This window comes from Carlito syrichta, unplaced genomic scaffold, assembly GCF_000164805.1.
Source record: "Carlito syrichta isolate Samal-C Ts95f unplaced genomic scaffold, Tarsius_syrichta-2.0.1 Scaffold304374, whole genome shotgun sequence".
Classification (NCBI taxonomy): Eukaryota; Metazoa; Chordata; class Mammalia; order Primates; family Tarsiidae; genus Carlito; species Carlito syrichta.
This window is the reverse complement of record NW_007248470.1, coordinates 229,912-253,145: the sequence shown is the minus strand read 5'-3', so window position 1 is coordinate 253,145 and position 23,234 is coordinate 229,912. Positions and strand designations below refer to the sequence as shown.

Below are 23,234 nucleotides of genomic sequence, written 5' to 3'. Positions count from 1 at the left end.
TCCAGTCTGGGCGACAGAGTGAGACTCCAACTCAAAAAAAAAAAAAAATTCCATTTCCAGAAAATGCTATGCTACTGTTTAATCTACAACTGGGCAACCCAGAATTATAAAATAATTGAAGGAATTCAATTTCCAATAGTTCAAAATTTAAAAAACAAAAATAACTTTATGAGTTAATGACAAAAGAAAATATATTTAATTACAAAAAAGTTCAAAATTTATAAGTAAAAGCATGAAGACTATTTTCCAACCTTAAAGGGTACATGCTGTTTTTACTTTAATAATAAGTCTATATATAAAAAGAAAAAAGTTCCCATTAAACGCAGAAATTTTATTCTTTCTTTTTTTTTTTTTTTTGAGTTGGAGTCTCGCTCTGTTGCCCAGACTGGAGTGCAGTGACACACTCACGGCCACCCCAGCGTTGACTCGCTGGGCTCCAGTGATCCTTCTGCCTCAGCCTTCCAGGTAGCCAGAACTACAGGCGCACGCTACCACACCTGGCTGTTTTGATTTATTGTAGAGACGAGGTCACGCCAAGTTGCCTGGGCTGGTCTTGAACCCACGGGTTTAGGTAATCCACTTGCCTCGGTGTCCCAAAATGCTGGGATTACAGGCTGAGCTACCGAACCCAGCTAGAAATTTTATCCCTTAATAAGAATAAACTTATTTGGTCGGGTGCAGTGGTTCATGCCTATACTCCCAGCACTTTGGGAGGCTGAGGTAAGAGGACTGTCTGAGCCCACGGGTTCAAGACCAGCCTGGGCCACTGAAGCCTCCTTATTTACTCCCAGGAAATTTCATTCATTCCAGCACAGGTATCAAGTATCACTTAATGTTAATAACTCTTAAATCTGCATCTCTAGCTCTTCTTTTTCAAAGCTTCAGATTAATATATTACTAGCTGTCAACCAACATGTCCACTTAGATATTCCCCAGGTAATAAAACTTGTTTGAAACTAAAGTCATCCTGTCCCCTTCTCACTCCATACTCAAAACTGAATGCTCCTTCTGTGTTCCTTATCTCAGTTAATGAGAGTCATAGAAACAAGACCACTTAAAACTCTTGCTTTGTTTCATATCCTTTTGTTGACATTAAAAGATGTCTAGCTGGGTATAGTGGTTCGCTCCTGTAATCCCAGCACTTTGGGAGGCCCAGGCAGGTGAATTGCTTGAGCTGGGGAGTTTGAGACCAGCCTGGGCAACATAGTGAAACCAGTACTCTACCAAAAAACAATAAAATAAAATAAAATAAAATAATAATAATAATAATAATAATGGTGGCGTGTGCCTGTAACTACTCAGGATGCTGAGGTGAAAGGATCTCCTGAGTCCAGAAGGTCAAGTCTGCCATGAGCTGTGATTGTGGTGGTCATACCACCGCACTCCAGCCTGGGCATCAAAGGAAGACCTTGACTCAAAAAAAAAAAAAAAATCTCTATATATAAAACCCCTGAAGTACATTCCTTCATCTGTATTTCTACTGCTGCTACCCTGTCACCTCATTTGGTAACAGCCTCCTTGTTGGTCTCCCTGCCCATTCAAAATCTCTCCCTATTCTAATCATTCCTACAACAGAACTTCCAAACTATAACTCATTGTATACAGAATATATATTTAAAGTAGAATATACAATATGTGTGTATATATACACAGTTACAACTACATATATTCTTAAAAGGTTCAAAACCAGTCTGCAAGATAAAATCCAAATTCCTTAGCATTTGGACTTTTTCACCTATCATATTGGCATATTTTTTCTCAGCAATATCCAAGAATGGCCAGGATATGATGAAATGGTTATGCCCATGTCCTTCTTGAGGAAATGTAAATTCCTCAAGAAGGACAATATGTCTGGAGGCCAACACAAAAATATATAAAAGAAATTGTAAAATTGTAAAAATACTCATACACTTTGACCCAGTACTTTCACATCTAGGAATTTATCCTAAGGAAAAAGAGACACGCAAAGATGTACGCCAAAGGATATTCATTAATAGCAACACTAATACCAAAAATTTGGAAACAAAAATATTCACTGACAAGAGTGGTTAAAATAGATTTTGCACAAAAGTAAAAATTTTTAAAAAATTAATAACATGGGAAAAATCATCAGATGATTGAAAAAGGAAAAAAAATTGACTAAATAGTACAATGTAGTAATATAAAAGCAAGAAATAAAGAATGGGAAGAAATACATCAACTACAGTAATTCCTATACAGAGTCACTACTAGTCACCAAGAACATGTAATAGTTTTACAATGAAGAAAAATACAGGAAGTCTCCAACATACGAACAAGTTCCATTCCAAGAGCACATTTGTATATCCAATTTGTTTTAAGTCCAATAAAAGTAAGCCTACGTACCCAACTAACACAATTGGCTATAAAATACTGAATATATTTAACAGGCTGTACTGATACCTCGTGGAGAGAAATAACACATAAAAAATAGAAGTGTGCATCAAAGTTTGTAACTTGAAGGTTCATATGTAAGGGACCTACTGTATATTGTTTTAAAAGGTCACATGATTTGCTTTAAAATGATTTTGGAAAACTTCAGGAAAAATTTGTCAGAAAAAATGAAAAAGTCAGATTACTGAGAATTTTAAAAAGAAATAAGAAATAGGCAGAGAACTGACACAGACCATTTGTTAAGGAGTTCAATAGCAAAAGCAGAGAAACATTAGCAGTTAGTTAGAAGACAAAAGTCATAAAAGCTTAATTTTTTAAAGCCGTGGAAGCCTTGACCATGTTTCAAATCAGAAAAGAAATGGAGATGAAAAAGAGGATAATACATGTAAATTGGACATCTGTCTATTATTAAAATACAAAGATAGGCTGGGTGCAGTGGCTCATGCCTGCAATCCTAGCACTTTGGGAGGCCAAGGTAGAGGACAGCTTGAGTCCAGGAGTTTAAGACCAGCCTAGGCTGAATAATGAGAGTTCATCTCTACAAAAAACAAAAAAATTAGCCAGGCATAGTAGCGCACACCTGTAGTCATTCCCAGCTACTCAGGAGGCTGAGGTGGAAGGATCGCCTGAGCCCAGGAGACTGAGGCTGAGGAGAGCTGTGATTTTGCCACTGCACTCCAGCCTGGGTAATTAGAGTAAGACTCTGACTCAAAAAAAAAAAAAAAGAAAGAAAGAAGCAAAGACAGTGCTGCAAAACTAGGAATGTGACACAAATGTGGCCAGTTATCTTTGTTCTAGTCCATGCCCACAGATCACATTGCAGTCTCAGACAATTATTTAAGACAGGGGTTTCCAATCCCAGGGGCCATGGCCTGTTAGGAACTGGGATGCACAGCAGGAGGTGAGTAGCAGGCAAGCTAGGGAAGCTTCATCTGTTTTTACAGTCACTCCTCATTGCTTGCATTACTGCCTGAGCTCTGCCTTCTGTCAGATCAGCTGCAGCATTAGATTCTCAAAGGAGTGTGAATTCTGCACATGTGAGGGATCTAGGTTGTATGCTTCTCAGGAGAATCTAATGCCTGATGATCCGAGGTGAAGCTGAGGCAGTGATGTTAGTGTTGGGAAGTGGATGCAAATACAGATTAACATTAGCAGTGAGGTTTGACTGCACACACCGCCTTCCCCGGCCAAAGTCTGTGGAAAAGTTGTCTTCCACAAACCAGTCTCTGATGCCAGAAAGGTTGGGGACCACTGCTTAAGAAGTATATTTACTGGTCCCCAATGCAGATAAGGAGAAACGTATAACTAAAGTGAATTATTATTTCTATAAGAAAAAATGTCTAAAACAGATGTCCTTTGTAGGGATTAATACTGCAATTTTTATATAGACATTTGAACCACTCAACTAATACTTATCCAGTATTTATTAAAAGTAAGGCATTCTGTGAGACAGAATCCCTGCCTCATAAATAAAAACTTAACTAGAGAATCTAGATATTAAACAACAAACTATGTTGTTTAATATCTAGTTGTTTAATATCTAGTAATGTAAGTACTATGGAAAGGGAACCATTAGATATTATGGAAACATATGACACAGTCACTAGGGGATCCGCAAAGGTCTCCCTGAGAAAGTGTCACCTAAGGCAAGCATACAAATTAAAAAACAAATGAACATGCAGTCTAAAGAAAAGGATCAGAAATGTTGAGCATATATTATTTTTCAGTTTTCAACACTTTACACATCGAGAAAGAATGAATATAAACATCAAAATTGTGATTAAGGATAATTATGAATAGTACATACCTATACGAAGGTCTCTTTGTAAAACATTCTTATCATAAACATAGAAAGACAAATACTGGAAAGTTCTTGGAATCTCAAAGTAAAATTCTTCACTAAAAAATGGGCTAGAGAGAAAAGGGGGAAAGCTCATTACTTCAATGAGTAGAAAATAACAATTAATTAATATGACTATTAATAATAGTATTATTATTACCCCAAATAATGTAACTTTCAATAAAGTCAATGAAATTATAGATTAAAGTGCCACTGAAATTAACTTCAAAGGCTTCAAAATAATTCTCAATACTAAGTTTCCACTAAGTTCTATACAAACCAAGCTGAACCCTGAGAGGACCTAAGTTACCAGAGTTCCAAACAAATAGTTTTCAAGAGTCCCATGGGCCAAGTGTGGTGGTTCAGCCTGTAATCCCAGCACTTTTGGAGGTCGAAGCGAAAGGCCTGCCTGAGCCCAGGGGTTCGAAACCAATCTGGGCAACTTGGTGAGACCTCGTCTCTACAATAAACCAAAATAAATAAATAAATAAGCTGAACGTGGTAGCGCGCGCCTGTGGTTCCAGCTACTTGGAAGGCTGAGGTAGAAGGATCGCCTAAGCCCAGCAGGTCAAGGCTGTGGTGGCTGTGAGCGTGCCACTGCACTCCAGCCTGGGTAACAAAGTAAGACTCCAATTCAAAAAAAAAAAAAAAAAAGCACGAGTCCTGTGGACGGAATAGACAGCAGTTGCCTGGAGTCAAGTGCACCTAAAGTGAACCTAAATGAGAGCTGAGGATAGTGTCATTCACACCATCATTGTCTCAGAAATGTAATGATAGTACCTGATACGTACATACCATAATACCAATAACAATAATATATTGCCTAAAGTGGGTAATGTTATATGAAATGTTTCTTTAAAAATATGTTTCAGGCTGGGCTCGGTGACTCAGCCTGTAATCCCAGTGCTTTGGGAGGCTGAGGTGAGTGGATTGCCTGAGCCCGCAGGTTCGAGACCCCCTTGGGCAACTTGGCGAGACTTCATCTCTACAATAAATCAAAAAAATCAGCCGGGCGTGATAGCGCGTGCCTGTAGTTCCAGCTCCTTGGAAGGCTGAGGCAGAAGGATCGCCGGAGCCCAGCAGGTCGAGGTTGCGGTGGCCGGGAGCGGCCATTGCACTCCAGTCTGGTCGACAAAGTAAGACTCCAACTCAAAAAAAAAAAAGTTTCTGAAACCACATGCTATTTTTAAATCAACTTCACTGAGGTATAAATTACATAAAATTCAATTTAAAGTACAGAGGTGATGACATGATATAAATTTAAATGTATAAATTTGTATTTAAATTATGAATTTATAAATTTGAGCCACCACCTCAACTGAAATAGAGAACATCCCTGTCCCCCCAGAAAGTTCCCTCGTGTCCCTCTGCAGTTACTCTACCATCCCTGCCACAGGCAACCCAGGATCTGCTTTCTATCACTATGGATCGGTCTTAGAATTTCACATAAATGGAATCATATAGTATGTACTCTTTTGTCCACATTATTTTACTTGGTTTAGTGTCTGTGAGATTTTTTTTTCCTTTTGTTGTGTATTCGGTAGCTCATGTATTCTACTTGCCGCACAGTATTCTCTTATATTCTGCAATTCATTCTTCTAGTGATGTCATTTGAGTTGTTTCCGGTTTGGACTATTTATTAAAAATAAAGCTGCTATGAACATTTTAATACAGGTCTTTTCTGGACCTATGTTCTCAATTCTTTTGAGAAAGTAAGTGACAGTGGAATTGCTGAGTTAAAGAGGGAAGCGAATGCTTGATTTGTAAGAAACTGTTAAACTGTTTTTCAAAGTGGTTGTACAATTTCACACTTGTACCAGCAATGCTCCAGTTTCTCCACATCTTGGTACTGGCAGTCTTTTAAATTTTAGTTATTGTAGGAATGTGACATGATACATTTATACACCTATGTAATTTCTTCCCCAATCAAGATATAAAACATTTGTATATTCCCAGAAAGTTGCCCAGGGCCCTCTGCAATCAGCCCACCATAACATCACAGCAAACAATGATCTGATTTCTATCACCACAGATTATGTTCTAGAATCCACAGTGACAGAAATGGTTTTAAACTGCACTTCCCTGATGGCTAATGATGTCCAATACCTTTCCGTGTGCTTCTTGACTACTCATATATCACCTTTTATGAACTATTTGTTCAAATCTCCTCATATTTTAAATTGCTGCCTGTCTTTCTTTGAGTTATTAGGGGTTTTGCTTTTTTTTTAAATATATTCTGGATATAAGACCTCTGTCAGAATATTTTCTCTCAGAAAGCTTATACTTTAATTGTCATGATGGTTTCTTTTAAAGAACAGAAGTCTCTAATTTTAATAAAATCTAAATGAACAATTTTCTTCTTTTATGATTAGTGTTTTTTGTATTATAGGTAAGAAAGTTTTGCCTACCCCCAGGTTGCAAAGATTTTCCTCCCTTGAAACAGCTTATTTTGATAAGTTCATTTTAAGAATGCTATTTTGCCAGGCACAGTGGCTCAAGCCTATAATCCCAGCACTTTGAGAAGTGGAGGCAAGAGAACTGCCTGAGTCCAGGGGTTCGAGATCAGCCTGGGCAACTTGGTGAGACCTTGTCTCTACAATAAATTTAAAAATTAGCCAGGTGTGGTGGCATGCGCCTGTAGTTCTAGCTACTTGGAAGGCTGAGGTGGAAGGATCGCCTGAGCCCAGCAGGTCTAGGCTGTGGTGGTTGTGTATGTGCCACTACACTCCAGCCTGGGCGACAAAGTGACAGTCCAACTCAAAAAAAAAAATGAATGCTATTTTGATATATTTAAATTCTACAAAGACATGAATCTCTGAAATGTTAGTGAATCTTTTGTCAAGAGTACCTCATTCCTGAGTATGTTTAAAGAGCAAAAATTTCTTTTAAAATGTCACCATGAAATGCAGTATCTTTAGGATGTCATAACTAAAAGAGAAGCTGAAATACATAGTAAAATACTTCTACAGGAGTCATTTCTGACCTTGACCAGAAAACAGCTGGCTCAACTTTATAGCTGATACAATGCCTGCTCAACTTTTTGTCACTGTATCTTTCCCTTCAAGTGTAACCAAAACAAATTTTTTTTTTTTTTTTGAGTTGGAGTCTCACTTCTCACCCAGGCTGGAGCGCAGTGGCATGCTCACAGCCATCTCAGTGTCGACCTGCTGGGCTCCTGCGATCCCGCCACCTCAGCCTTCCAAGTAGCTGGAACTACAGGCACATGCTACCACGCCTGGCTAACTTTTTTTTGATTGATTGTAGAGACATGGTCTCACCAATTTGCTCGGACTGGTCTCAAACGTGCAGGCTCAGGCAATCCACTTGTCTTGGCTTCCCAAAGTGCTGGGATTACAGGCTGAGCCACCAAGCCTGGCCCAAAACAAACTTTTTAAAGTTTGTCTGTCAAAGGTAACTAGTCTTCTTCTTCTTTTTTTTTCTTTAGATTGGAAAATATAGTTTATTTAGAAAGTAAATTGGAGAGAGAGAGAAAAAGAGGAGATTCACCTCCCCAAGGCAGAGAAGGAGGCCAAAGCCAGAAAACACAGTGATAGCCATAGCTCAAAGAGCACACAGCCACGCCAGAGTCTAGTAAGGCAATGGCCGGTAATTAGTCTTCTAATTCTAACATAGAAATTAATGCAAAAACAACTACTAGGTAAAGATATGACATATGTAGGTATTTCTCATTTGTATTTTTATAAATAATTACAAAATCGAGAATTTCCTTTACATATCACATCCACATTCAAATATTATTTTAAAAATACATTCTAAAGCCAAATAAGAACAACATGAGAATTATTTACTAAGCTATCTGTAGCAACACAATCTTAATGACCTAACCCCCATATCTGAGTGCCCACATTTTTATTTTATAAATAATTAATTAATCAATCTGTCTGAAGAAAACTTTTCAACAAGGTTGGCAATGAGTCATGACTAGATTTATATAGTTTTTACAACAGTACTGTACTGGTATCACTGACCTGTGAAATTCCTGACGTGGGGAAGAGAAGCAGCAGGAACAAGCGGTGTTGCTGTTCCTCTGTTTATTCACCACCTATTTCCTAAACGTATTTGAGGGAGAGGTTTAAGAGCTCTAGTTCCCATATGTGGAAACTATACTCACCTAAGTGAAAACTATGTCCAGACTACACACAAAAGCTATAATATGCAGAACCCATAAAAGATCCAAATGGCGTCTACTGACTTTTGGTTTAACAGCTTACCATGATATCCACAAGGGTAGAACACACAGAAATGAAAACACATTGGTTGGGGGCCTTTACTATAGTCTTTTGCCCAATTCCACAAGAAAAAGTGCTGGGGACACCCAGGATCCAAGAAGCATCTAATCTAACCATACTGAAATTACCTAAGGTAACCACCACTGCTAACCTTAAAATATCTTCCAAGTTGCTATGCATCTAAAAAAATAATTTAAGACGAATATAAAAAAAAAACAGGTTTCATTCTTTTTCTCAACACAGATATCCAGGAAGACATGGGGGGGAGGCTAATTTTAATTACTCATTTACAAAGCTATATATTAGAAACTACCACAAGTATCCAGTTAGTTTTATAAATCACTGATTATTGTGTGATAAGGAGTCAGTGTGCATTAAGTAACAAATTAAGATTTAAATAGCTTCAGGTTCCCAATTTCAGTTTTGCTTCTAATTTCCTTTACTATACAACAACTTATTCAGCCTTTCAGTGTCTCATTTTCATCATTTATAAATATAAAATTATGTATTTAGAAATTTATATCTACAAGTATAAAAAACACCAAAATCCTAATACAACAAGAACTGATGACTTATGACTACAGATTTCAAGTTTATTACTTCAAAGATTTTTTCAGTTTTTATAATACATTTCCTATCAAAAACTCAATAAATATTCCAAATCACAAAAACTGAAAATAATGACATAAGGGAAATTTCAGAGGAAAAAAGGGCAAATGTAAAGAAAAAAAGATATTGAAAAAAGGCATCAAAAACAAAACCCTGAAATACAACTTGTCTAAAATACAATTTACATAAATTATGCCTCTCAATATTTCATCTACTACATGTTCATTCAATAATTCCCTATATCCTCGTTTTGACTCGTCTCTGAATAAGACTTCATTCTTTCAGCATAGTTCTGCACCTGTATTATGTCCACAAATACTGCTACAGGGCAGAGGTGGCATATTCCAATTTTACGAATTAGAATTTACTTTGATACTTTTGAAGTGCAATTACACTTTCAAAGATGAGAAATCTACCTAAAAATTCAATGCCAGATAATGCACTGTTAAATTAAGTGGCTTGTATGAACTTTAAGAAATAATTCACACTTTAGAGAAATAAAATAATGATGTACTTTGAATAAAGTTCAAATGATAGGCAAAATTTAGCCTACAGAACAGACTGAGGAATATGATAGTTATTTTCAAAAACTTGAAAGAGTGCCATATGAAAGAAATTTGTTCTCCAGAAATCCAAGGGTTAGAATTAGGAACAATTAAGAAGAAGATACATTTTGAAGCAATGAAAAGTCACATGAAAGCAAGCATCTATCTTGTTCTCATGGATTATGAATAAATGGAACACAGCAAGTTCTTGACATATAATAGGTTCTCATTTTAATAAACATTAGCTAACTAAATATAAGAGCTTCCTAAGAGTCAAAATAATTCAACCACCAAATGGGCTGCTTAGGAGATAGTGGAAACTCCTTGGTCTCTGAAACATTATTAAGCAAATGCCAGATGACTACTGGCCAAAGCTACTGGCAGAAGGAATCAAGCAAAAGTAGTCAGTCAAGCTCAATGAACATTAAGACTCCCTCAAACTCTGACATCTGTAATTCTAAAAAATAAATTCAGAATGTAAAAGAAAAGAAAAAGTTTCAGATGAAGAAAGTCTTGATTATTACAATCTAAAAAAATGCATTAAATATATCAATTAATATATATAATATAAATGATAGTTTACCAATGTTTCTACTAACCTTAAAGATTTTTCAACAACTTGAGTACGATAAACTTCTTCCTGGTCCAAATTTATGGTACAGAAACAATCTCTCATTTTATTGGGTCCAAGATATGGCAATAAATTTTTTGCTTCACCTGTTGGCAAAAAAATGGAAATTGGTATTAAACGTCACCAGCTGCTTCATGCTAAGCCTTATACAGAATGAATTCAATCTGAAAGAACACATTATGTGTGACACAGGGAAAAAGCAACTAGTGATTAGAGAAAGATAAAGTTGGTGTAAAGGAGGCTTTGGTAAGACTGAAGGGAGGAGCAGTGTGTACAGTGACACATGAGGTCCTTTTTTATATTATGTCATCACCCCCACTCCCAGGAAAGGGCACGCCCCCTCCTTGCATTCTCTATACCATCCCACCAGTGCTACCGCAAGAACTTTACTCCAGCATTAATTTTCCTCTCTAGGGATCATTCCTATCATCACATAAACAAGCATGGGAATTTCCCAATTTTAAAAAAGCAAACTAAAAGAAAAAAAAACTCCTGACTCCACCTCCTCCCTCTTAAGATCACTCCGTGGCTAGACTCCCTTCTCAAAACTTCCCAAAAGCATCATTATCTCTAGTGATTGCCTCTACTTTCTCACTTTCCATTCATTTTTCAACTCTCTCCAGTGACTATTTCTCTGCTTGCATCATATGCTATCTTGCAGCATCATTAGCACAAATGAACACTAATACCCCTCTTTAAAATGCTCCCCTCTCTTGGCTTCCACAACACAATATCTCACTTTCCTCCTGTATCACTGGCCCTCTGACTTTTCTCCCTCTTCACCTCTAAATGCTGCAATGCTTCAGGGCTCAGTTCTGGACTACTATCTCTTCCTTCCTTAAGTAAACTCCTGCAGTATATCGTGGTAATGCTGTGCTAATAACGCCTCCTAGATCTGTACCTCCAGGCCTGACCTCTCCTTCTCAACACTAAATGTGAATGAATATTCATCCGCCTCCTTGGATATCCACTAGGCACTTCAAATTTAACAAGTCCCAGACAAACCACCTGATGCTCTCCCCTAAAATATACTCTTTCCCCAGTCTACCACCATCTTCCTTGCACCATCCTCCCACTATCTGCCCCAAACTCCTATACCCAGTCCATTGGCAAATCCAGCAGACCTCTAAAAGAAATTTCAAATCCAACCACTTCTCCTTACCTTCACTGGAATCACCAAGTCCAAGCCACCATGATCTCTCATTTGGACAAACATGACAGTTTCCTAACTGATGTCCCTGCTTCCACTTCTGCCCCTTCTACAATTCGTTCTCTACTAAGCAGTGTGACCTCTGAAACATATTATTCAGGTCAGTCACCACCCTGCTCCAATACTATACCATCTCACTTAGAATAAAACCCCATTTTTATACCACAATCTACAGAGCCTTACTAACTGTCCTCTCTGACCTCGTCTCCTTCCACTCTGGCCCTCCCACGCCACCGTTTGCTTTCCTTACCTTTATCAATGATGCCAACCATTCATCAAGCTTAGTGCCTCTGTCTGGAATGCTCTAATCCTAGATCTTCACATGGCTAGTGCTTAACCATTCAGGTCTGAGTTCAAAGGTCACTCAGAGGAGTCTTCCTTGACTATCCTATCTAAAATAGATAATTCTGCTACCATGTTCTCCATTTCATTTCCTTAATAGCACTCATAACAACTATCTAAACCTGATGGTTTTTTTCTGAGGTGTTTATTTTTTGGCTCCCGAACTCTTGAGGACTAAGAACTTGTTGATCCCCAAGATCTTAAGTAGAGACTGTCATACAGTAGATACCTGAGTAATATGTATCAAAGAAATGGATATTAAATAACCCAGTAAGTCCAGTTTTGAAGTTCTTGTGAGATATTCATGGATCAAAAGGAGACATAAAAGCAGGGGTGCTGAAACCAAAACACCAGTATGCTAGGAAGGCAAAGTAGTTGGCACAAGGGAAAGAGTACTACTCTAAAAATCCTAAAACCAATACTCCCATCTCACTGCTGCTACTAAGCAGCGGCATGCCTTCAGAAAAATCACAGCAGCACAGGTTTCCTGACGAAGGCCTGGACTAGATACATACAAGCTTCTTTTTGTTTATCAACTTTAAAGACCACTTGAATCAAAATATTTTAAAGAAGCCTATCAGAAACCTAAGAAGCACCTATAAAAGAAAGCCTCAGTTAAAAACAAGAAAAAAAACAAAGGCCGGGTTCGGTGGCTCAGCCTGTAATCCCAGCACTTTGGGAGGTAGAGGAGAGTGGATTGCTGGAGCCAGTGGGTTTGAGACCAGCCTGGGCAATTTGGCAAGACCTCGTCTCTACAATAAAATAAAAAATAGCCGGGCATGGTAGCTCGCGTCTGTAGTTCCAGTTACTCGGAAGGCTAAGGTGGAAGGATCGCTGGAGCCCAGAAGGTTGACACCGGGGTGGTAACGTGAGCGTGCAGGCCACTGCACTCAAACCTGGACGAAGGAGTGAGATACTGACTCAAAAAAAAAAAAGCCTCAGTAAACAAATAACTTATAAAAATTAAAATAAGAAAACTAATGAAAAAGCACCATTAAGATACTCGTTATTAAATTTGTCAGAGAGCTTAAAAAAAAAAATCAACTTAAACAGAATAAAATAATGTATGTTCATCTCAAGTCAGAATCAAGGAATCTAACCTTTGAAATGACCCCAAAATTATCTAAAATCGGTTGGTACTTACAGATAAGACAGTTCCCTAACAGGAGAAATAACATAAATCTAAATCTATACCCATCTATTCTCCTCTTCCTCAAATTCTAGCTATTCCTCTTCTTACCCAAAGCTCATCCTGTGCTCTCTCTACCCCATTCCCTCTTTCTCCTTCCAGGATGCTGTCCAGCAATTCTAACTTCATTATTTTCAAACTTCTTCTTTTTCTTTGATGTCTTCCTCTGCATAACCCAGAGGGTTTTCTTTTTTTTTCCTCTTTAAATAAAAAATCCAGCTAGGTCACCATATTGGGCCTGGAATACAAAAGATTCTGGAATTTGTTCATAATAAATATGCTCCATATCTAATGGGAGAATCTAGAACATTTAATCATTGTCTCTGAACATGTTAATGCTTCATTCACAAAAGTGCACTTAGAGAAAATACTGTATAAATGTGTACATATTCCACCACTCTCTCCCCTTTAACAAAGGGGCAATGGGTTACTTTGTCTGTAGAATATAATGAACTCAGCATTATTAGATATTTATTTATAATAAATAAAAACTTAGGCTATACTATATAAAATGCACCAACATCATTTCCTATAAAAGCAGTTATCCACCACTGACTGAAGTTCAAATAAACTATGTTGAAAGTTAATTCATCTAATCAATAACCAGCTCACCAATCAACTGTACAGATAACAGACTTTATCTTTTTTTTTTAAGAGACAAGGTATCCCTCTGCCACCTAGGATGGAGTCTAGTGGCATGATCTGATCATAGCTCAATGCAGCCTCAAACTCTTGGGCTCAAGTGATCCTCCCGCCTCAGCCTTTGGAGTAGCTAGGACTACTACAGACATGAGCTTACCATACCCAGCTAATTTTTTATTTTTTGTAGAGACAGGGGTCTCACTATATTACCCAGGCTGGTCTCAAACTCCTGGGCTCAAGTGAGTCTCCCGCCTTGGCCTCCCAAAGTGGTATGATTACAGGCATGAGCCCCCACACCCCGCCAGCTATCAGGACTTTAAACTATAACTTCAAAATACAGCAGTAATTAACTGGCACTCTATAAACAATATAATCAAAAGTGAAGTAACTAATGCTACAGACATAATAAAAGTAGTATAATATCTACTATATTTCTAAAAAGAGATTATGTTAAACATACCCACTTTACATCAAGTTACACAAAAAGACAAAAGTAAAGAACCCTGGAAGATTGTACTTGCTTGTAGGTGGTATTTGTGCAGTGCCCTACTAGTTATAGCCAATTCTGTACATAAATAAGCATGTACATCAGACCAAAAAAAAAAAAAAATCTATTGCCTTCCAAAAGTCAAGCTTCTTGAAAACACCCTATAGCCTCTGCCTCTCATCATTCCTTTCTACTCATACCCTAGACCTGCAATTTGGCTTCTGATCCTGCACCTTGTTTAGAACCTTCAAAAACACTAAAAATATTAAGTGCTACTAAATCAAATAATTGCTTTTCAGTTCCTATCTTATTTGGCCACTCTTCAGTACTTGACAACATGAACCTTGCCACAGTTTAGGTAACTCATTCCAATGGTTTTTCTTTTATTCCCTCCTCAGGCTTTTTACCCACTAACCATATCTTAAATGTGAGAAAACTCTGGGCATTCATGGACCACTTAATTCATCCTAGAGGTGAAAGGCTGTCTCTTTAAGTATCCTTGAAAAACATATCGGGCAACCTCCTTGGGTACCCTCCTGCTGTAGGAGTTTTTCTGTCCCCTTAATAAACCCTGGTTTCTAAAAAAAAAAGTATCATTGTGAAACAAAAATATACTAAAGCCAAATAAGTTTCTCTACATTGTCTGATGGCACTACTTGTAATCTTCTCAATTTCTCTATAGGCTACTAAAAGATAGCTAGCCTTAAGGAGAATCAGGTTCTATACTTGTAGTAGATATGGCAGATTAGTGTTCAATATCCATTTCAACCTCCTTTAGAATAGAAAGCCAAACACTACATTTCCCAGCCTTCCTTGCAGCTAAGGTAGTAGACATGATTTAAGTCCCACCAATCAGATGTCCTCACTAGAAATTTGGAGGATAGAAGAGGAAGATGGCTGAGTTTAGGTCGCTTCTACTAGCAAGTACTATAATGGAGATGTTCATGTTCTATAGTAGCACTTGCAGAAGTCCTAGTATTCAGTCATAGGTTTCATGAATACTAAAAAGGACACAAGGCATACACTCTGTAGTAGAGGTTGGAGCAGGCATCGTTTGGTTCTAGAGTCAGCAACAGTGGCAAGAACTTACTGATGAAGATGGTTGCCTGTTGATGGTTATTTTCTAATAGTGGCATATTTCTGATCATGGCAGAGGTGGCAAGGTTCTAGGGCAAGCAGCTAAAAGTTATAGCTTTGAATTCCGCCGGAGCCTTTCTCATCCTGGACCTCTTAGTGGTCCAGCTGCAATGTGGCTTGAATGTCATTCCTGAAAGTTCAATCTAGTGTTTGTTTCTTCACTCTTTCCAACAATTCTATAAGCCTTTTATTATTAAATCTCTTTCTGCTTTAACAAACTAGAGTTGATTCTGTAACCTAATCTTGACGTGTTTCCTTTCTATTTGTTTCCAACAAATTAGAAAATCCCACCTCATAACACTGGTCATAAGTTTGTTAAGTCTACTACTAGATATAGTTATCTGGATCAAATATGGAGTCAACTTATGAAGCAATTTCTCACTGGAAACTACTTTCATTGTTCCATCAGACAGAGAGTTGAATAGTAGCACACACTTAAAGATGAATGTATTAGCTGGGCTCGGTGGCTCAGCCTGTACTCCTGCGCTTTGGGAGGCTGAGGTGAGTGGATTGCCTGAGCCCGCGGGTTCAAGATCCTCCTGGGCAACTTGGCGAGACCTTATCTCTACAATAAATCAAAAAATTAGCTGGACGTGGTAGCACACGCCTGTAGTTCCAGCTACTTGGAAGGCTGAGGTGGAAGAACTGCCGGAGCCCAGCAGGTCGAGGCTGCAGTGCCCGGAAGCGGCCACTGCACTCCAGTCTGGGCGACAGAGTGAGACTCCAACTCAAAAAAAAAAGATGAATGTATTGGCCAGGTACAGTAGCTCCCACTTATAATCCCAGCACTTTGGGAGGTCGAAGTGAGAGGATTGCCTGGGCAACTCTACGATAAATCAAAAAAACTAGACAGGCATGGTGGTGTGTGCCTGTAGTTCCAAGCTACTTGGAAGACTGAGGCAGAAGGATCACCTGAGCTCGGCAGGTCAAGGCTGTGGTGGTGGCCTTGAGCATGCCACTGCATTCCAGCTTGGGCAACAGAGTGAGATTTCAACTCAAAAAAAAAAAAAAAAAAAAAAAATGTATTAAGTTGGAAAATGGATCTTAATTCTAATATATTTCTTCATTTTCTGCTGTGGCATTTGGAATGTTTTAAATATGTACAACAATATAGCGTAATGGCTTCATGAATTTGCGAGTGTCAAATTTCTGACAAACCATGTACACCATTTTGGGTGCCTCCATATTCTCCTTAAATTTACAAATCATATTTTGACCCTAAATTCATAAAATTATTTAAGACATTCAATATGTTGTTGAGATATGACAACTGAGCAGGCCAGCTGAAATAATGAGGATGGTTTTTACTTGCCATTTGAATGAAAGTAAGAAATGTTTTACTGGCTCATCTCTCATTTCAAAAATTCTGTGTGTGCAGGATGCTCAATATGCAAAGGCAGATATCTGTCCTACAAAGGCAGACCTATTGTCTCTACAACAAATAATATAGATTTGACTGTATTTACAATTGTCACTATTTCCTTCAACAATGAATGAAGATCAGGAGGCATATCACTGACAACCAACTGTTCCTCAAAGAAAAAAGGAGACTGGTATTCAAGCACAACTTCTTTCATTCTGTAACACCTTTTCTCATTGAATTCATAACTAAGTACTCCTTAAACACTTTTCTAGTCTACACTATAACTTACAATATAACCATTAGCTAATTTTTTAAAGTCTCCTCTCCTAAAGCATGGATTTTCAAAGACAGACAATCCTCCATCAAGCATTTCTTCCCTTTCACGAATGTACTGTAAGTAAAGGACATATTCACACTATACGTCAGTGATTTTGTCTAACAAATATTCTCTTGCCTACACATGATAGTAATTGTTTTTCCACATCATATACATGCTACCTCATAAATATCTTAAATGATGTGTTTAGCTATGATATCCATCCTTCACGCTAATGCTAGAGTTATCTTTCTAATCTGTAAACACGCACAAATACATGTATATGTGGGGTGTGTAAATATCTATCTATCTATATATATGCATATGTACAAATATTACTCAAAAGTCTTCAATGGCTCCATACTGCCTACCACTGCCCACTTTGCAGGATACAATCTAAAATTCCTTAGTCTGGCATAAAAACTCTCCATCCCACCATGATCAGGTGCCATCTACTACGTGTGCAGCCTTATCTACTTACTTTACCCCCTCAAGTTATGCTTTAGCAGTATAATACTTTGTGTTCCTTAACACAAGATGTTCTCTCATACCTCTGAACATTTGCAATGCTTTTTTCTTTATATGGAAGACCTCACCTGTTTTGTGCCCCCAAACCTTTACTTAAGACCATATTTGTTGGCCAGGCGTGGTAGCTCACACCTGTAATCCCAGCACCTTGGGAGGCAGAGGCGAGAGGATTGCCTGAGCCCAGGGGTTTGAGACCAGCCCGGGCAACTTGGCAAGACTTCGTTTCTACAATAAATCAAAAAATTAGCCAGTTGTATGGTGATGCATGCCTGTGGTTCCAGCTACTTGGAAGGCTGAGGCAGAAGGGTCACCTGAGCCCAGGAGGTCGAGGCTGTGGTGGCCATGAGTGTGCCACTGCACCCCAGCCTGGGTGACAGAGTGAGACTCCTACTCAAAAAAAAAAAAAGAAAAAAAAGACCATATTTGTGAAGTCTTCCCTCAATTCTTAGGCCAACATGTCACTCTTTCCCCTCTGCATCAACTGCACCTTATATGTGCCACAGAGATCTTAAGGACTTCACTTGTTGCATTTCATTCAACAAGTATTTATTAAGTACCCACAACATTCCAGACACTATACCGGAGATATAACATGAATAAAAACAGGTCTCTATTCATATGGAACTACTGCACAATCTGGAAGGAGGAGACAAACACCACAAACTCTTAAGTAAGCATACAATATTTATTACCATGGAATAAGTAAATATTTATTTCTATGAAAGAAAACAAAGCAGTTTAAGAGAGTTAGGGAGTGGCAGGCCTAGAGGGTAGAGAGAGGGAGGGGAGCAATGTTATTTTACATAGGAAATGGGGAAGGCCTTTCTATTAAGATAGTTAAGAGATCTCTGAAGGAAGTCATTTGGGGTATAAGTCACAGATATCTGAAGAAGATGATAGACAGGCAGAAAAAAATAAAATATGCAAAGGCCCTGAGACAGGACACACTGGAGAAACAGTAAGGCCAGTATAGCCATAAGGCAATAAGACAAGTAGAGAGAGGGAGGGAATCTTAACAGGTGGAAGGGGTGGAAAAGAAGACAGGTTAAATAGAGTCTTGCAGACCACTGGAAAGTCTTAAAGTTTTATGTGTAAGGATGGGAAACTGTTGAAAAATTTGCACACAAAATGGCATAATCTAACTTTTGTTTTTGAAGAATCATTGCAGAGGAGAAAGGGTGAAAGCAACTGAGTAGATAGGAGGCTATTTCAATAATCCTGATTAGAGATAACCTGGATCGAGGGGGAGGGGCAGCTGTGGACATGGAGAGAAGTGGTCAATTGGGCACATATTCTGAATACAGAGCCAAAAGGATTTATTGATATTTTGCAAGTAGGGTGTAAAAGAAAGAGGGGTCAAGGATGACTTCTAAGAGTTTTGGCCTGAGCAGCTGAGAGAATAAAGATGCCATTTCCAGAGATAGGAGACTTGTTGGGGGGGGGGGGGTTCAAGAGTTTGTATTGAATATCTTAAGTCTGAAATGCTATTAGACATCCAAGTGCAGATCTCAAGAGGACAAAGAGTCCTGGCTGGGATACCATTTGAGACTCAAAAGGAAGTACATAATATAAAACCATAAGACTATATATATATAAGATCACAAGAGTAAACATAAAAAAGAAATCTGAAGACTGAGCCTCAGGCCTGACATTTTGAGGTGGTAAAGATGAGAAGGAACCAGGCAAAGGAGACTTAGTTGTCTTTTCACTCAACTGTAAACTTCTTAAAGAAGGGAACAATTCTTAGGCTCATGTTTAGCATATGATAATGAAATAGCTACTGAATAAGTATGAATGTGTGTATAACTTTGGCATGGGCAAAAAAGAAGTTCTAATATCACATCACTAATCATAAAATTGCATGTAAACTTGTATCTGTGTGATTTAAACTGATCTATGTCAATTGCTCCAAAGGTTTAAAAAAAGAAAAAGAAAAATCTCCTGTATATAGTTATCAAAAGCACTAAAATATAAGAATCTTTTTGCTGGGTGCAGTGGCTCATGCCTGTAATCCCAGCATTCTGGAAGGTGGAGGCAAGAGGACTACCTGAGCCCAGGGCAACTTGGCAAGACCCTGTCTCTACAATAAATCAAAAACATTAGCCAGGCATGGTGGTATGCGCCTGTGGTTCCAGCTACTTGGAAGGGTGAGGCAGAAGGACTGCCTGAGCCTAACAGGTTGAGGCTTCGTGACCCTCTGGCTCAAAAAAAAGGCAATGGAGTGAGACTCCGGCTCAAAAAAAGGAAAAAAAAAAGAATTCTTATGGTGTTAATACAGAGCTATGTTGAAAATAAACCAAGCAATGCTGAAATTCACACGTTCAAGTATTTACTGACTGTCAACTAAGATGCCAGGGATACAACAGTGAGGAAAATAGAAGCCTGTGTCCTCATTAGGCTAACACAGATTGAAAGATCAACAACAAATAAAATAAATAGGTAAAAATACATGCCATAATAGTAATAAGTGTTAGGCAGGATGGGCACCACATGAAATAGCAGAGAGTGGGGTAATCAAGGAAGGTTTCATTGAGAAAGCAACTTTACATAAATACCTGAAGGAAGAAAAAGAGACATGTAACTGCTTATAGAAAATAACTTTCAGCCACTGTCAAAAAGTAAACAGTTTAAAACAAGAAGATAAACATCATCAAATCAAAACTGATAACAGGAGTGGAAACATAGCCAACTCACTGTGTACAAGATCAATGATGCTATGCAAAGGTCATCAGACAGTAAGCAAATCCAGACCCTGCCATATTAATTTTACCTAGGACTAAAATTCTGAGTATCAGCCCACTGGGTAGAGATTCTGATATATATGCTTTTGTAAATATATTTTTTTTATATATATAAAAATATACATATATATGTATACATATGAGTATGCACATATGTGCTTATATCCATGTTTGAGGGATATCACGTGTGTATAGGCGTATGTGTAGATTGGTATATGCGTTTCTGTATGTCTTAGAGGAGGACGCTACTGGGCTAAGTCAGAAAAGATAAATATTTATCAAGTCAGATGCTCCAAGACAATGTAAATATTTTCTTAAATGTTTCATTTGATCTGCACAACAATCCTGTGAGGTAGACATCACTGGTCCCTTTCATAATTTTTTTTTTAATTTACAATTAATAGCTGGTACAGTTATTTGGGATAAACCAAACTCCAAAGCCTAGGGTAATTCCATTCCATTCTTTTTTTTTTTTTTTTGAGTTGGAGTTTCACTCTGTCGCCCAGACTGGAGTACAATGGCCGCTCCCGGCCACTGCAGCCTCGACCTGCTGGGCTCCAGCGATCCTTCTGCCTCAGCCTTCTGAGTAGCTGGAACTACAGGCGCGCGCTACCACGCCCGGCTAATTTTTGATTTGTTGTAGAGATGAGGTCTTGTCAAGTTGCCCAGGTGAGTTTCGAACCCATGGGCTCAGGCAATCCACTCACCTAGGCCTCCCAAAGTGCTGGGATTACAGGCTAAGCCACCAAGCCTGGCCCCATTCCATTCTTAAGGTCTTTCTGAATACAGCTATTCCTGTCTGAAAAAGATCTGGTGGGCCCAGGTCTACCTTAAAGAATACCTTAAGTACAAAGGTAGGAGCCAACACAGGTTCCAGTGGGATTAATCCCCAAGAGAAATTGCAAAGGGCCAAGGCCCTGGACAAGATGATCCTAAGATAAAGATTATTTTGGGTGAGAGGAAAGCCAAATCATAATAGTTACCATTTACTGAATAAATTAATGCATGGTTACAGATAGATTTTTCAGGGGCTTCATATACATAATTTCACTTAATCTTCACAGTAACTCTTCCAAGTGATATGTATTTTCAAAATACAGAAATTGAAGTAGGAAGATAACATCCCAGGAGAAAGGCATAATGTGAACACGTTCTAGAGGTGGGAACAAGAGGAGCTCCTTCACAGAGGCAGTGAACAGTACAAACTGACTAAAGCATAAAGGGAGATGAGAGGGGACTAAGAGGAGATGAGATCATAAGGGAAGGCTGAAATCAAGCAGAGAACCTAAAACGCCAAGCTAAGGAGTTTTCACTGCATTCAGTAAGCAACAAGGGACACTAAGACTCTCTGTGTGGTCAAAATTACACTTAAGGAAAAATGCTCTGACAGTTACAAAGGCCTCAAATAAGGTAACAAAAGAGCAATGGGAGAAAAGGACAAATGGAAAAGATAATACAGAGGCAGAATCCACAAAATGTGATGGGCCTGAGTGACTCGGGATACTATGTTCTATTACAGGTTTAGTATCCTCATTCAAATGCTTGGGACCAAAAGTGTTTAGAATTTCTTTTTTTTTTTTCTTCCAGATTTTGGAATATTTACATTACATTTACTTACTGGCTGAGCATCTCAAATCTGAAAATCTGAAATGCTCCAGTGACTATTTTCTTTGAGTGCTGTCGGCATTCAAAGTTTCAGATGCTGCAGCATTTTGGACTTCTGACTTTCAGACTTGGAATACTTAACTTGTATCAGAAATATTAACCTAAACAGAAGATTAGAACTTTAGCGGGTGAAAAGATATCAAAATACGCAAATTTTACCATTTACATTCATACAAAAAAAGAACAAATGTACATTTAAAAATAAAGTCTCAGCCGGACTCCATGGCTCAGCCTGTAATCCCGCACTTTGGGAGGCCGAGGTGAGTAGATTGCCTGAGCCCGCGGGTTCGAGACCCGCCTGGGCAACTTGGCGAGACCTCATCTCTACAATAAATCAAAAAAATTAGCCGGGCGTGGTAGTGCGTGCCTGTAGTTCCAGCTACTTGGAAAGCTGAGGTGGAAGGATCACCAGAGCCCAGCAGGCCGAGGCTGCAGTGGCCGGGAGCGGCCACTGCACTCCAGTCTGGGCGACAGTGAGACTCCAACTATAAATAAATAAATAAATAAATAAATAAATAAATAAATAAATAAATAAAGTCTCTGGTGTTGACAAGTTTAAAGTAAAATTAGAATGCTGTTGTGCCATCTAATCGCACATAGACTATATAATATAATAGTAACATATCATAAGGACTTAGAAATTTTCTCTTAATGCTTAATTTCAGTTTTTTCAATAGATAAAGGGTACACATGATTCAAAAAACATATACCGTATTGAAGTTAAATGAATGCATTTTGGACACAGACATCTGAGTTTCTACATGAGTGTTGCACACTAGTGATCTGTATGTCCTTAGTCTCAACCTCCTGTGTGCAAGATTGTTGTGAACATTAACTGAGGTAAAGCACTTGGCAAAAGGCCTAGAAAAGAGGAAACACTTAGCAAATAGCTATTAGTGTCCTTCTTTGGCTAGAGGGTCTTAAAAATTAGCATCTGTATACAATTCCCTTCAGCCAAGCGAGCCATTAGGATCTAACCAAAGATAATCTGTAGTATAACAATTTACTACATCAGAGAAGGTCATTTTTTTAATGAGGCTTTTATTACAGAAGTAATACATTCCATTATAGGCAATACATGAAAAGACACATGGCCTTTTTATACCTCAGGCTCTACATCTCTAAAATGAGGACAAAAACTGGAGGATCAGCTAACTAGAGAATCATTTGGCCTGTAAAGTATTGGGGGGGGAGAATTTGTGGCCAATATTTAGAAACTAGGGGAGCTTGACAACACATAAATCATTTCTAGCCTCTCTTTAATAATCAAAGATCTAGCCGGGCTCGGTGGCTCAGCCTGTAATCCCATGCCTTTGGGAGGCTGAGG

The 23,234-nt window shown here is 38.4% G+C and overlaps 1 protein-coding gene across 1 annotated transcript in view; it reads right to left on the bottom strand.

The window, feature by feature from the left end:
• LOC103262181 (ras GTPase-activating protein 2-like) overlaps positions 1-23,234 on the bottom strand; it is a gene marked incomplete at its 3' end in the record, with an annotated part of 87,169 nt that overhangs the window by 32,488 nt on the left and 31,447 nt on the right. The window contains exons 2-3 of the mRNA XM_021713247.1: positions 10,256-10,373; positions 4,220-4,323 (exon numbers count right to left, since the gene is read on the bottom strand). Of these exons, the coding sequence (XP_021568922.1) occupies positions 4,220-4,323; positions 10,256-10,373 (222 nt within the window). The remainder of the gene's footprint in view (positions 1-4,219; positions 4,324-10,255; positions 10,374-23,234) is intronic.